This window comes from Anolis sagrei, chromosome 5 (assembly GCF_037176765.1).
Source record: "Anolis sagrei isolate rAnoSag1 chromosome 5, rAnoSag1.mat, whole genome shotgun sequence".
NCBI lineage: Eukaryota > Metazoa > Chordata > Lepidosauria > Squamata > Dactyloidae > Anolis > Anolis sagrei.
The window spans coordinates 141,695,769-141,712,172 of NC_090025.1; the positions used below are offsets into that span (position 1 = coordinate 141,695,769).

Here is a 16,404-nt window from a genome sequence, read left to right on the forward strand (position 1 = left end):
TGCCTCAATTAATGTAATTTTATTGGTATCTATTTTTATTTTGAAATTTATTTTGCATTTCCCACCATTGGCTTATACTCGAGTCAATATATTTCTCCAGGGTTTTTTTTTTTTTTGGGGGGGGGGGGTTGGTGGTATAATTAGGTGCCTTGGCTTATATTCGGGTTGGCTTGCACTCGAGTATATACAGGTAGATTGTAAAATCAAAGGTAAAAAATAATCAAGAACTGAATGCCTGTTGATAGGGGAAAGGTTTTAGCCTGGCTTCTAAATTCTACTAAATGAAGATCCCAGGGAAACCTTTCTTGAAAGGCATCCCATAGATTGGAGGAGGGGACAAACTGCCGAGAATGTTTTTTTAACTGATAACCTCCCATCACACCATTGCGGGCAGCAGCATCCAGGAAAGAAGCTTTAAAAATGACCTTAATAATTGGGCAGGAGAAGAGGTCAACATATCTAGCAGGTCAATGACCTCCATGGCTTGTATAGATGCTGTCTACTCTTCTGTGCTGTTTTCTTCCTCTTTGTTTCCCTTGTTGTTTTCTTTGCTACTTGTCAGCTTTACGGAGGACATGAATTTAATGGATGAGTGAATGGCAGGATGCTATAGTCTCAAAACCTTCCATGAACAATAGCAGTACCAGCTTTGCTTCTCTTCATTTGCATATGGTGGGATATACTGGAAATATTGCAATTGCACCACCAAGAAGTTGCAGGAGCTTAAATATCAAGCTGTTGTTGAGAGACAGCAGCAGGCACAATCTCTACATGTTTGTCCTGTGAACTTCCTGTAGGCACTTGGTCAGAGTATTGGACAAGGTTTTGGGAGATCAGGGTTCCAATCCCCACTAAGACATGAAACTAACTGTGTTGTCGAAGGCTTTCATGGCCGGAATCACTGATTTGTTGTAAGTTTTGTGGGCTGTTTGGCCATGTTCCAGAAGCAACATGGCCATACAGGCCAGAATGCTTCTGGAACATGGCCATACAACTCTGAAAACTCACAGCAACCCGTGAATCTAACTGTTTGACCTTGGGCTAGACATTTTTCTCTTAACCTGACCTTCCTTGCAGAATACACTGCAGATTAAGTATCCTTGGACAGGAATTCATGGGTATGCTGCCTTGAGCTCCAGCATTACACTAACTGAATAAATCACTAAACCATGGAAAGTAGAATACTGAATTATGTAGATCTGTGTTTTGATGGAAACTAAGGCATTTTCTTTATAAACACATGCCATTTTGAAATTACGTCACTATTTTTCATTGTGGCTTTTTCCCCCTCGCATAAATAGCCTTACTGAGAAATCTGATACAGTCACAGATAAAGTTACAAGTCAGTCTATCTTGAATGGCTTCGTAAATAAAGAAAAAATTGCTTTGCAAATAAAGAAAAAATGCCACTTTTAATAGGGGCTTGAAGCATTCGTAAGGAAACTGGGGATGTCCAACTAGCAGGCAACCACACAATGTTTAGAACGGTTTTGAAATACTATGAATTTAGAAAGAGAACTCATCACAGGTGATCACTAGTGGCCAAGTGTGATTGTCTTCCAAGGGTAGAGTCTTGCTGGTGGGTCCATAAGTGACTATTTTGGATCCACATGGTCTTTCACAATGAGGACAGTCCCAACAAAGGTTTGCTTGACGCACTTTCTTCTTGGCATATTTCTCTCTTTCACCCTCTATTTGTGCCTTTTAAAAATTCATAGCACTGTTGGTAGCAGCTGGTCTCCAGTTAGGATAGTTGAGGGCCAGGGCTTCCCAGTTCTCAGTGTCTATGCTACAATTTTTAAGGTTAGCTTCAATCCCATCTTTAAATCTCTTTTGCTGTCCACCGACATTTTGTTTTCTGTTCGTGAGCTGAGAGTAAAGTAACTGTTTTGGGAGACAGTGATTGGACATTCAAACAATGTGTCCAGTCTAGTAAAGTTGATGGCGGAGGACCATTGTCTCAATTCTGGCAGACTTTGCTTTTTCCAGAATGCTGATGTTTTTCTACCCAAAAGATTTGCAAGACTTTTCAGAAGAAATACTGATGGAATTTTTCCAGATGTTGAGAATAACATTTGTAGATGGTCAATGTTTCATAAGCGTGCAATAGAATTGGAAGGACAATAGCTTTATAAGCTATTGGAAAGAGAGAAACTAGAATGCAGGTAATCCTGGAGCTGAAGTGTCTTCTTGATGCATCTTGATATCCCTATGAATGTCCCAATCCTCAAACACTCTCTGTTTCACTTTAAAAAATGCCGCTCTTGCAGAGCTCAGACATTATTGTATTTCGGCACTGATATCAACTTTTGTGGAAAGGTGTCTGCCTTGGTAGCAGAAATTGTCAATATTTCCTAGTGCTACACTACTAAACTTTATTTCTGGCATTGCAGAGGGATTGGTTGTTGCCTGCTGGTAGGGCACTTTGGTTTTCTTGATGTTCACTGAGAGGCCAAACTTTTCTTCTGCAAAGGTTTTTAAAGTGGCTTGTATGTCTTCCTCTGAATGAGCACAGACTACATTATTATCAACCCACTAGGTAGTTGTTCACAAACAGGAGCATCATGTCCCCCCCCCCCCCAAATAGTGTACTTCCCTATCTGATCAAATGCAATCAGGAATGTGTCTACTCCAGCCTGCCAAAACCCAACTGACACCCAGAGGACCTTTTCATTGGCCACTCCAAGACCGTGGAACGACCTGCTGGAAAAACTCCAACAGCTGAATGAGCTGTTGGAATTTAAAATACATCTGGAGACCTATCTCTTCTGGCAGGCCTTCCTAGCCAGTTTTAATCATGAATTTTCAGCTCATGTTTTGTGTCTGTTATAATTTAATCATTGTTCTATATATTGTAATATATGCATTTTTTAGAAACAGTAGAGTCTCACTTGTCCAACCTTTGCTCATCCAACATTCTGTATTATCCAATGCAGTCTGCCCCCCACCCGGACCCACAGCTGTTTCAATACATTGCAATGTTTTGGTGCTAAATTCGTAAATACAGTAATTACTACATAACATTACCATGTATTGAATTGCCTTTTCTGTCAATTTGTTGTGAAATATGGTGTTTTGGTGCTTAATTTGTAAAATCATAATGTAATTTGATGTTTAATAGACTTTTTCTTAATCCCTCCTTATTATCCAACATTTTTGCTTATCCAATGTTCTGCCGGCTGTTTATGTTGGATAAACAAGACTCTACTGTTTTTTATATATAATGATTATGTGTTTTAGCTATGTTGTAACCTGCCTCAAGCCACAAGGAGAGGCGGGTAAGAAATGAAATTATATTATTATTATTATTATTATTATTATTATTATTATTATTATTATATAGTATTAATAATATTTTTCTCCCTCCTGGTGCATAAACCTTGCTCCAGAGGGTTTTCCAGCACTGGGCTCTTTGGGTGCACAGGAGACTGCAGGAGGCAAATTCCAGATTCTGGCCAATGTTGTGAGGTCTATAGAAAGTGTTTCTGTTTGGAGATTTAACAGAAGAACCTTGGTGTACTATCATCTCTGTTAGCAGAGAAGGGCTAAAGTTTCTAATTGGCTTTTTCTGGGATCGTGCTGGACTTAGATATTTCCACACAAGAAGCAAAATGTCAGAATGATGCATCTTTCCTGCCTGCTGCTTTCCCATTTTCTTTTCTGTATATAGTGCAATTTTCAACTGGAAGCCAACTTGGGAATGGGGGTCTACACTCACAAACATAGAGAGATGAAATCTGTGGGCAGGCAAATCGTGCTCTGTTTGGGCCTGCTTAATGTTAAAATGCCTTAATTTATTCCATGGTAAGACATCATTTTTCTGGGAACCCTTTCACTTCTTTTATGTTCAGAGTTTTTCAAGACTGATTAAATTCAGAAATGATTCTGTTGGGTGAAACGTGTTAGTATGCTGGTGTAGGTTTTTACACTTTCAGGTTACATAGGACTCTATTATTATTATTTTAAGCAGGAAAGAAAAATATTTTTATAGTTTGAAAGCATACTTCTTTGCCTTGCAAATCCAAGAAAAGTTATCAACCAAAGCATGTTAGATCTCTGACAGACCCATTTGCAATTCCGGTTTTCGGAGTCCTGTCTGAGACAGACAAAAAGCACTCACATGTTAATTTCTTTTCTTTTTCAGGTTGGCCCTCCTTCTATGATGTTATTGCCTCTGACAAAATTACATTCACTGATGACTACTCTTTCGGGATGCACAGGGTTGAGACAAGCTGCAGTCAGGTCAGTTTAGAGACAAAAAGGCCATTCTAATGTTAAAGGTTACAGAAATTGTACCAGTGGCCACAGTTTTTCTCTCCACATCTAAGGAGTTACAAACCTTTCGTTACTAGATGCACTAATTAGGGTTGCGTGTTGGGTCACAGGCATGACAGCTGGTGGGTATAAGCTAAAGTCAAAGTGCTAATGAGAATCTGTGTTGTTCTCTGTGGCAAGCATTATTTAACAGAGCATACATAAATGGCTGGAATCAGAGGCTCAGAAATTGTCTTCCGTGATGGCATCTTTTCAAGGTTCACCTCTGAACTCTGCTCTCTTAAGTCTAAATGCAAATAGTTTAGATGGATGTTGGGAACATTGGACTGACTACATGTGTACTGATTCTATCGCTATGCATTGCCAAGGAGCAATACTGACAAAAGTGTGGTAGCTATTCCCAGGCTATCTGTTTGGTCATCTCTGAGTCCCATCTGCCAAAATAACCAAGTGAATAATCATACCAGACATTGTCAGTTTTTCGTTATCTGTCTCATTCCTTTCATCTATTGTCATCACCAGCCTTCTGTGGCATTAATGGCTCAGTCCTCACTTATCACGGAAGATGGGTTGTTGACCTGTCAGTTAGTGGAAATGCCTGAGTAATTTGCCGCCAGTTTCATCCGTTGGGGATGCACCAGTTTTGTTTTGTTTTTTTTTTATCAAAACCCAAGCCTGCTCTTTGGGTTTTTGTTTTAGACCAGTGTATGTGGCTGAGAATCTGGCACAGAACGGAGATAAAGGAACTCTGAACAGACTGGTGTGCTCCCTATTTGTATGTGTGTGGGATTATGTTATAAACTGTGTAGTCTTTTTCAGTTAATCTTTCTAGTTGAACAGATTGGGAGAACCAATCTAGATATCATTAGCTTTTTGTTTCTTTAATTTATGATAATTCTTTTCATGTTAGATGGTCTTAAGGCAGTTTACAATTTAGTAATGATAATACACAAATTTAAAAATAAAAGCAGCGGAACAACAGATGAAAAAGGATGTTAAACTATTGAAGGATCTCAAACATCCATGGAATCATCCAAGAAGACAGGAGAAGTGTTGCTGGAGATTACGAAATATCACAAATTGTACAAATTGTTTTAATTGCTGTTAATATTTTTATAGTTTAATGTATTGGTGATTGTTTTAAAGTGTCCTCTCTTTGAGGGATGGTGAGTGTAGATGAAGACCTTTTTCCAATTTGGCCATATCATGAGAAGACATGACTCACTAGAAAAGACAATAAGGCTTGGTAAGGCAGTAGGGGGAAAGGAACAGTGTGTTACAGACAGATAAGACACAGTTTCAGTGGAGACACCTCTTTCCCATGACAACTATTTCAGGAGTGAATTTCCTATCCTAGGGGTAGATTTAACTCACTTCCTGTTGTCTCACCCCTGTTCTTAACTATGAGTCATTTGTAAGTCGGATGTTTGTAACTTGGGGACTGCCTGTATAGCTTTTTGAGTTTTGCTAGAGTTTGCCAGTTGTTGTCACTTTGCCATCCACTCATTGTGTTCTTTGTGAATTGTTTCTATAATCTATTTCTTGGCTCTGCACTAGGCTTTTCCAAGGAGGGTTTTTTTTTTTTTTTTGGTAAATCAGGGACAAATTTTGTGATTGATTTGAAAATGACAGAAATAAAGTGTTATTTTATTGATGTACTGTAACACTTAAAAATAAAAGACAGAAAAGAGAAAAGAAGAACAAGGTAGGAACAAGGTATTGTAGTTTGTACTGAGAATTTAAAATAAAATATAATGGGGCAATATAAACATTGTTTGTATATATTTTAAAATTCCGAGAACTAAATTAATAAATTATGTTTAATGGTTTTAACTGACTTTAAGTTCATAGTTATATGTAGTAAGTATTATTTCTTTGTGTATTGTATGTTGGCACTGATTCCCCCCCCCCCCATTAGTATGTTGTAAACCACCCTGAGTCCCCCCAGGGGTGAGAAAGGCGGTATATTAATACAGTAAATAAATAATAAATAAACAACACATTCTTAAAGCATATTTGCCCTATTTGGAGAAGCTGTTGTAAGCTTCAGACTTCTTCTAATTGTCTTAGCATAATACAGCATAGCAAAATATTAGCCAGTTTCACAACTGTAAAATTTTGTATTTTACAAAAAAGAGATCCTAAAACCAATTACTGCTCCCACTTAGAATACAGTCGACCCTCCTTATTCACAGGTTCTGCATTCAAGCAACCACAGCTCAAAAGTATTTGGGGGGAAAATCCAAATAAGCAAACTTTAATTTTGACATTTTATGTAAAGGACACAATTTTACAATGCCATTATATAAAAGGGGAGGGAAAAGGAAGGAAAAAGGAAGATGGGCAGACCAAGGGCAAGATGGATGGATGGTATTCTTGAAGTGACTTGCTTGACTTTGAAGGAGTTGGGGGTGGCCACGGCCAACAGGAGGCTCTGGTGTGGGCTGGTCCATGAGGTCACAAAGAGTTGGAAGCGACTGAACGAATAAACAACATAATGGGACTTGAGCACCCATAGATTTTGGTATCTATGGAGGGTCGTAGAACTAAATCCAGTGGACACCAAGGACCTCCTGTACACCCGTAGATTTAAATTCATTGAGTGGAAAATCAACAATTGATTCAACAGATTTACTCGTGTTTGAGTAGCACTTGAATTTAGACCATTCTTTTCTATGAAAAGCATGCAGCACTGTAGACAATGATATAAAACAGTCTTAATATTATCTAACTGGTAGAATCACAGGTTTTCTTGCTTGCAGTGTTTTTATGCTGTCCAGCTTATGGCGGTGATCCTTTGCTGGAGGGCAATAATGGAGTTCAACAATAATATATGATCCTGGACACACACACAACTACATATTTTACAGGCTGCAATTTAGAAACGTCTTCCAGTTGTGTAGACTATTGATTTTGATGAGACTGCACCAATATATGTGCTTTCTGTGTCCTCCTGTGGCAAGGTGCTAACACGCCACAGAATACATTCATCATGCAGTCATTTCCTCCTGTCTCCATAGATCTAACAACAGGGATCATGTAGCCAGCTGCAAAAATACAATAGTTTCATTACTGACAGGAATTGCAGCACCAGTTTTTCTTTGTTAAACAGAGAACACGATCCTCTTCTTCCATTTTTTTTAAAAAAACATGCAGCAGGTGAAAAATTAAGCAGTCTTTCCATAAAATCACTCTAGCATCTGTTTTGTTCAAATGCAGTCCTCTCTTTGAAATGCCATTGGTTTATGGAACACATAAGTGCCTGAGAAGAAAATTACCTTACTGTAAAAAACAAAAAAATCATAGATATCATCTGCAAAACAGCTTTCATAGTTTATTGCAACTACATCACAGTGCAAGTATGTGCAATGTTAGATATTTGTGATTTGTTAATTTGAAGTACATTTAAGGAATAACATTAAATTGGTTGCACATTCCGTCTCATTTTTTCCTTTCCTGTTTGAGGCTTCTTTCCCTAGCAGGTTAACTGTGGTTTTTATTATATACCCATAGAAGCCAAAAACATTGTGTAATCATACAAAAACAATATGTTGCATATTGATGGACCATGACCTAAGGGTACATCAATACCAGGCATGGGCAAACTTCAGCCCTCCAGGTGTTTTGGACATCAACTCCCACAATTCCTAACAGCCTACAACCTGATGTAAAGTAATGGTTTCTAAACTTTGGTCCTTCAAATCTTTTGGACTTCCTGATTTCTGGCCAAGCTGGCTGGGGCTTCTGAGAACTGAAAAAAATCTAAAGGACCAAAGTTTGGGTAACACTGAAATTTGTAGTTGGTAGGGCACCAACATTCTTTGGCAGGAAAAGCTAAAGAGCTTATAAAAGTATAGTAACCATGATTCCACAACATTGAATAATGGCATTTAGAGTGGTGTCAAACTGCATTAATTCTACAACATCAGAGCATCCCAAGTTACTGGTCACTATTTGCCTTGAGCTTTCTTCAAGTCATAGCAATGGCTTTAGTTTAATTATAGGTAGGAACTCAAGAACGGTGAAGTCTGTGTATTGTGGTCATTCAGCTAATGCACAAGACCAAACTGGCACATGGTAAACTGAGTTCAGAGCTTGTGAAATATGCAGTCTGAACTCAAGTTTCTGAATATGAGCTCAGAACTCATATGCAGAAATGGTATAGCCCCATTTGCTAGACCATCTTTTAGCTTTATCATGGTATAGCAAATGGGGATGGAGTTGTTAGTTCAGCATCAAGTGAAATGTACTTTATTCTGTGCTGAAATTTCTACAAATCTGCTCAATCCTTTGGGTGCTACTTGAATTCAGCAGTGATATGCTATGACTCCTATTACTTCTACTTGCTGCAGGTGATAATCACTGCCTGTTAGTTGCCTAAATCAGAGATTGCAATTGTGTGGACTTCCAGATGTTTTTGAACTATGAGCCTCTGCTAGCATGATCAAGAGAGAGAGAGAGAGAAACTGCTACTTGAAGTCCAATAACATCTGGATGGCTACAACCTTTCCATCCTGTCCTAAATCTAGTTGATAGTCTAAACATAGGCATTGAATTAATAGCTAAATAATAAATCAACCCTGAATTAAAAGCCCTTGTTTCAATGAGTCTAATCTAATTGGGATCAGCAACAGGATTTAGTCCAGAGGTGAGAATTGTGAGGCCTTCCTGATTTTGTTGAACTACAGGTCCTAGCAAATGTAGCTAATGGTGATGAATGTTGGGAGTTGCAGTTCAACTACAGCTGTGGGGCCATAAAGTTCTCACATCTGAGTTAGGTCAAGGTTTAATCTTCTGGGATCCTTTTGCATTGGAAGTGTGAATCCACTTCTAGCAGCCAAGGCTGTGTCCACTTGTGTATATTCCCTGTAGATCCACTGTTTCATCTGAGGAAGCATTGTTATTGTGATGAACTTGATGTCCACTTCATTACTCTCTACAATTCTCCACCTGAGGAAGACTTTAGTCGAAACGGGTCGTGGATATCTTTGTACAAGAAACTCAAAACTTACTCAAGAGTAACTCTAAAGTAAGGGATTTTATGCCCTCAAGAGAAGTGTGGGTATCTTCCTACAAGAAACTGAAAACCTCACTCAAGAGTATCCTTCTCTAGAGTAAGAGACTGCATGCCCTATAGAGAAGTTGGCTTTACACCAAGAAAGACTCTTTTTGCTACGGTTGTATAATCAATATGTAAACCACAGTTTGCAATTCATTATATACTGCTGTATGCCACACTATATACAATTGTTATTTGTTCAATATTGCATTATATTAGCTGAAAGAATATTTTTACCTTTGTGTTTTGTGTACCACAACTTGTAGTGGATTTGTGCTTTTTGTGGTTGTGGGAATCCATTGTCTTTTGTGTCCTTCAGGTTTATACAGGTTGAATATTTCTTATCTCAAAGACTTGAGATAAGAAGTGCTTTGGATTAGGGAATTGCTTTCTTCGTGATTTTGGAATATCTGTATTTGCATATATGTACATAATGAGATATCGCGGAAAAGGGACCCACATCTAAACATGAAATTAATTTGTTTCACGTACACCTTATACATATAGCCTGGTGGTAATTTTATAAAATATTTTAATACTACGGTATTTGTGCCTGAAACAAAGTTTGAGTACATTGAACCATTAAAAAGTAAATTTATCACTAACTCAGCCAACCATGTGGACAATTTTGGAACTCTGGATAAGGGATGACTTTTGTTTGGTGAGGCGTTCGAGCACTTTGGCAAGGAATTCTAAATACCTCTCCCAAAACCTAGAATTCTTGCATATGATTCAGCTCTGGGGCTCTGCATACAGGGGGAAATAATATATGAGTCTACTGAATCATCTTTACAGTCTCCTGACATCAACTCTCATGAGCATAGCATAACTTTAAAAAACACCCTTCTGTATCTTCATGATTCACTGCTGAGAAAATACAGGATTCACTATGCCAACATTGCCCCCTCCGTAGCTTTAACATTCACTTTTTTGTCTAGTCTGTGTAAATTGGATATCGTCAAATTTCCAAAATTCTGCATTGACTAGAAATGTAGGGAATACAAAGTTGTGAAGGATCTAAAACATTTAGATCAAGCTTTATTAGAATTAATAAGGCTGACACCAAGGAGACAGTTTTACAGTATTTTTTAAAGAAAAACTCAACTTTTCTACGACCCATTGTTTTACCCCTGGATATCAGAATAACTTTTTCAACTCTTAATTTCTACAACAAAATGCTGTACAGATAGTTTACTTACAAGCTTCTTGTTCCCAATACAGAATAGGGAATTTCTGGAATTCCACGCAAACACACATGAAGATTTTTTTTATGTAATTCCAGTGCCAGTTATCAACAATTTTGCTGTATTATCAGTATTTTGAATTAGGCTCACAATTGTCCTTTGCTTGTTATTGTTATTCGTTCAGTCACTTCTGACTGTTTGTGACCTCATGGACCAACCCACACCAGAGCTCCCTGTCAGCCGTTGCCACCCCCAGCTCCTTCAAGGTCAAGCCAGTCACTTCAAGGATAACATCCATCCATCTTTCCCTTTGTCATCCCCTCTTCCCTTTTCCTTTCATTTTTCCCAGCATCATTCTCTTCTCCAAGCTTTCCCGTCTTCTCATTATGTAGCCAACATACTTCATCTTTGCCTCTAATAACCTTCCCTCCAGTGAGCAGTCAGGCTTTATTTCCTGAAGTATGGACTGGTTTGATCTTCTTGCAGTCCAAGGCACTCTCAGCATTTTCCTTCAACACCACAATTCAAAGGCGTCTATCTTCCTTCGCTCAGCCTTCCTTATGGTCCAGCTCTTGAATCCATAGGTTACTACAGGGAATATAATTATCTTTTGCTACTGATGTCCAAAGGCCCTGCAGGATTTTTCTATGGATGCAGGAGATTATTTTTATTGATGGTAAAAAACTATAAATTAATCTAATATTACTATTGTTCTTCCGTCCTCTTTGTGCAATAATTTCCTTTTGCTGCTGTCCTGGTAATTGTGAAGTGGACGAAGGTCTTTTGATAATGCTGCAACTGTGCAGCTGTGGCAAAATTGAGAGGCATAAAGAAAAATCGAATAAAAAGTCACCAATGTTCATCCACCTTTTGTTGTTTTCATAAATGATAAATAAATACAATGTTTGCTTTTTTTTATTTCAGTGTGGTGCTCACCTTGGACATATTTTTGATGACGGGCCTCGTCCAACGGGCAAACGATATTGCATAAATTCAGCTTCATTGTCTTTTGAGCCTACAGACAATAACCTTGCTGCTGAAGGAAGCACTAGCTCTACTTCTGCTCAACCAGACAAGACAGAGCTGTAGCAGGAAAGGATATACTACAGACAGCTGGCGTCCCTACATGACTTATAAAGAATGTTATCCTAAATTGCCTTCTATCTTTAAAAAAAGATATTCTGTACTAGCAATGTTTTTCTGTACTAAGATGAGGCCTTGTGTGCCAATGTATTTTGTTATATAATTATACCTGGATAATTGTTTATGTCTGTGCTTTGGGTAATCCCTTAGCAAGAAGGGCTTTGGCAGTACGAGTTATTACCATTATACTGCTTGGTTATTGTAGGCTTGAATATAACTCTTTTTTATTGCAGGGGAGAAGATGACAGTTCATTTCTGTCAAAGTCGAATTATAATATGCAACAGAATTCTGATATCTTGTTCTGATTTACAAGACTTGGGCAGCCAACCATCTATCAGTAACTATCATACTCTCCCATAGTGGAGATTTGTGGATCGGTTGTTGTATCGAACCTATCCCATGGCTCAGGTTTCTATCAAAATTCAGAGAGTGCACTTACTGTTAACTATGTGTAATCTGCTTCCCCACATTAATCTAAATCAATGGTTCTCAACCTGTGGGTCCCCAGATATTTTGGCCTTCAACTCCCAGAAATCCTTACAGCTGCTAAACTGGTTGGGATTTCTGAGAGTTGTAGGCCAAAACACCTGAGGACCCACAGGTTGAGGACCACTTGATCTAAATGAAAATAAAGCTCTCACTGGTATTGGACATAGCAGAAATTTGTCCTTTTCTGCCTTTGTTGGTGGAAATAAACAACTAGCGCAGCCTGTTAGAACATCTTAAGTTGCAATCAGAATTTAGACAAAGGTGGAGAGAGACACGATAATCTTTAGAGGAGTGATCTATGCCTCAAGTGATAGCCCTAAATAATTGTTCTAGCATACGTTCCTAATGAAGATCCTGCAAAATAATCACTGAGGAGCAAAAAAAACTTTCATAAGAACAGTCTGTTGATTGTGTCTTAGACATTAATTTTGAACTAAACTCTCAAAACCCTGAAATTGATTCTCGGAGTTGTAATCCAAAATGTAACTTTTCTAGGCGCTGCCTTTTTGTGGAAATAAACAAGTAGTGCAACCTTTGTCCTCTCCCAGTTCATACAGCTTGACCTCCACATTTGCAGCTTTGACTTTTACAGATTTGATTATTAATTTGCTATATGTTATCTCCAGGTTTTCCAGCGTGACTCTGGTCAATTTCTGGCAGATGTCACACTGGAGGATTTCTAAAGAAAATATTTATTTAGATATGTGTAGGACCTCCCATGCGATCTTACAGAAGTTGATCAAAGAGTTGCACTGGAGGATCTAGAGATTCCTAGAAAGGTGTTCTTTCATATATATATTTTAAAAAGCAGTTTTTTATTTGCAGTTTTCCCACTATTGTGGAGGTCCTTCTCCCCTACCTCCAGTTAATGTGGAGAGATTACTGTACTTCGTTAGAGAAGTACAAACCTTCCTGTAGTCCCCCTTAAAATGTTTGGAAAGATGATATTTCCATCTTTCAATAGCATGAGTAGTGAAACAAATGTGCCTGCTCAAGTACAAATTTTTATTAGTGTGCTACCTGAACACATCTCTGAGCTCATATTTGCTTTCAGCTCCAACATGTGTACAGGTGTAGTAGATATCCGAATATAGTTTCTGGAACAAAGAGAGACAATCAAAGCAATAAAAAGATATTCAACGAGGAACAATCCTATCCATACCTACACACATAAACATATACAGAGAATATATCATTTACTGAACATTGTGCAGCATATTAGTTCATGTGCCTATAATGATGTTATAATTTTGTTTAATTTGTTTTTCAAGAAATTGCTGCTTACGTTTGAGGGCTCAATTTGCTTTTTTACAAGAATGGCGCAATTGCTTTCTGCATTGCCTTTCAGTAGTGTACATGATTGGAACAGATGCATTTTGCAAAAGCCTAGCACCATGGTATTATGTAATACCTGAAATATTTAACGTTGGCACCCTTTGCAGTACATACAATTACTGCCTTTTATGCCTTACAGCTCAATGGGACAAAAAAACCTATATGCTAATAAATAACAAATATAGTTGAAGAATAGACAGATGTAGGATTTCAGAATGCAGTCATATACATAAGAAAACAATTATGCATGCCATTACTCTTATCATTTGAACAGTCTTTAGTACATAAAGGCAAAGCAATTTATGTGTCATATCATTATTGCTTTTTTTATCTTTATCTTTATCGTTATTTTTCCAGAAGGACTGTTCTTATTCTTTGCCTCTTGGGAAAAAAAACTGAGTTATCTCCAGTCACATTTTAAGACATAAATCTCTAATGTGCAACATAAGCGAAAATGTGGGATATGCACGCAGTTTGCTTTTCAGATCACAGTTGTAGTAAAGAATCACTGTAGTATCAAGTTTCAGTGTATTTCTGTCTTCCATTAAAGAAATATATGACTCAAACTTCAATGAGGAATGGTGTCAGCTGCCCATCGGTAGATTTATACTTGCACGATCTGGAATGCAGTGAACTGAGTCAGAATGGCTAGGTATATATGATCAATGGAAGTGTAACACTATTGACAATGGAAAGCCATTGTTCTTTCTCTCAGCTGCAATACTGGGCAGTGTTTTTCTCTGTGAATGCCAATAGAGGATGCTAAAAGGACTGGTGTTACAAAACCCAAATAAAGGTCACTTTGTTTATGGCCTTCACAAGGGATAGTTGAAGTTGAACACAATCTATAGCTGGGAAGTTTTTCTGTTCTTTGTATTTAATGGGTGCACAAAACTACTGAATGCAAATTTATATAGAAATAGAGATCTATACTTTATAATTGTCTGTTGAGGATTTGCAAAAGATCTGCTGTGCATCACAAATGTTATTTAAAGAAAGAGAAAAGGTTGTTGTTTTTTAAAAAAAGATTATTTTAGCATACAGGATATACTATTTTAAATATTTGAACTTTTCCTCTGAATTGTTCTTTGCTTTGAAGATATCAGTGCTGACTTTTTCAATGGAGATATCTTTTAATATATTTGCTGTACACAGATATATAATAAATATAATTTATAAATACATTTCACTCTCTGGGCTTTTGTTCCACAGTTTTCTGTTCCAGCCGCCCACTACACCACCCTTATCTGTTTGTACTTCAATAATAATAAAACTTTCTTTATATTCCTTCCTATCTCCCCAGAGAGACTCAAAGCAGATTCCAAACATAAAAGGCAAACAATCAATGCCTGAACACAACAATACACCAATAGAAACAAAATTTGGCAACCCAACATATAAAAACAAATTATGACTTAACAACTAAAACTAAATAAAAGCACTACCTGTTATATCAGATATAAGACAAAATATTGAACAGAAGCATCAATTTCCCACTTCCTTGGGAAAAATAGATTGAACTTTGCTCAAGATATCTATTGAGCTGGTGGAGCAAACAGGGCATGGATACAGATGGTAGCTATTAATCAGAGGTATAGTGGTTGCATTACCAACTCTCCCAGTGACCAAAGGGACTTCTTCAGCTGTTTCTTGAAGGTGGGGCGGGAAGCGTGCATCTTTAACTCCTTAGGAAGGAGTTCCAGAGGTGGGGGTGGCCACAGAGAAGGCCCTTTCTCTCATTCCCACCACTTGCACTTGGAATGGGGGTGGGACCAAGAGCAGGGCATCCTTTGATGACCGTAGTGTACGAGTTGGTCTACAGTGGGAGATGTGGTTTGTCAAATAGTCTGGACCTGAGCCATTTTGGGCTTTAAATGTAATAACCAGCACTTTGTATTTAGCCTGGAAACAGACCGGCAGCCAGTGGAGCTTACACAGCATGAGAGTGGTTCTCTCCCTGAACGGTGCTCCAGTTAGTAATCTGGCTGCCAGTCTCTGGACCAGTTGAAGCTTCTGAACTATCTTCAAAGGCACCCCCACCTAAAGAGCATTACAGTAGTCCAAACAGGTTGTGACTAAGGTATGGACTACCATGGCCAAGTCTGGTGTTTCAAGTCTATATTTTGTAGACCACACATCAACTCCGAGCTCTCAGTTATCTTGGGAGAAACAGAGCTCTTTCACAAGCCACACACAAATTCCCTGAACATGTCACGACCCTGGAAAAATATTTCAGAGATCCAGGTATAACTGGAGGGAGGGAACATTTTGAAGAAGTATTCAACAGAGATATCACACAATATATTATAAGAATTCTGCCAAAGGAGTCCTAAACTGTGACAAAGTAATTTGCCTGGGAGCATTTTCTAGAAGCTTGGTATGTAAAAATGCTGAGTATAGAATGCCATTTTTGTTTGTGGATAAGCTTTCCTTGATAACTCAACTGCACACACACACACATTTTGTGGGAAAGAGGCTTTTGTCACCAACACAGCTTTCATGTTTGCATTTGCTGAGAACTTCTAGTGCATGGTTCAATTTTTTAAATCAAATATTAGAAAGGCTATCAGGGGCATTTGAATGTAGTAGGTGCAGCCAATGTTTCATTAAGTCAATAGAATCAGGTATCTCAATAAAAACAGGTTGAAACTGAATGTTTGTTTCATTATATTAATTTTACTACTGCCATTTATGTGTTATATATTAGTCTACATTAGTCTGTAATTGTTAGCCTAGAGTAGTGGTGTCCAATCTTTGGTCTTCCAGCTGTTTAGGATTCCAACTCCCAGAAGCCCTGACCAATTTATCCAATGCTCTGGAATTCTGGGAGCGGAGGTCCAAAACACCTGGAGAACCAAGGTTGGACACCACTGGCCTAAAGTCTTTCTAAATTACTTTTCTTGGCATATATGTGCTGT

General features: G+C 38.1%; 1 protein-coding gene across 4 annotated transcripts in view; it reads left to right on the plus strand.

Moving 5' to 3' along the window:
- The window catches only part of MSRB3 (methionine sulfoxide reductase B3), an 80,361-nt gene extending 65,691 nt beyond the window's left edge, over positions 1–14,670 (plus strand). For all 4 annotated transcript variants that reach the window (XM_060777512.2, XM_060777511.2, XM_060777514.2 and 1 more), the window contains exons 6-7: positions 4,145–4,242; positions 11,443–14,670. In XM_060777512.2, the coding sequence (XP_060633495.2) occupies positions 4,145–4,242; positions 11,443–11,607 (263 nt within the window). In that variant the 3' untranslated portion in view covers positions 11,608–14,670. The remainder of the gene's footprint in view (positions 1–4,144; positions 4,243–11,442) is intronic.
- Positions 14,671–16,404: the final 1,734 nt, after the last annotated feature.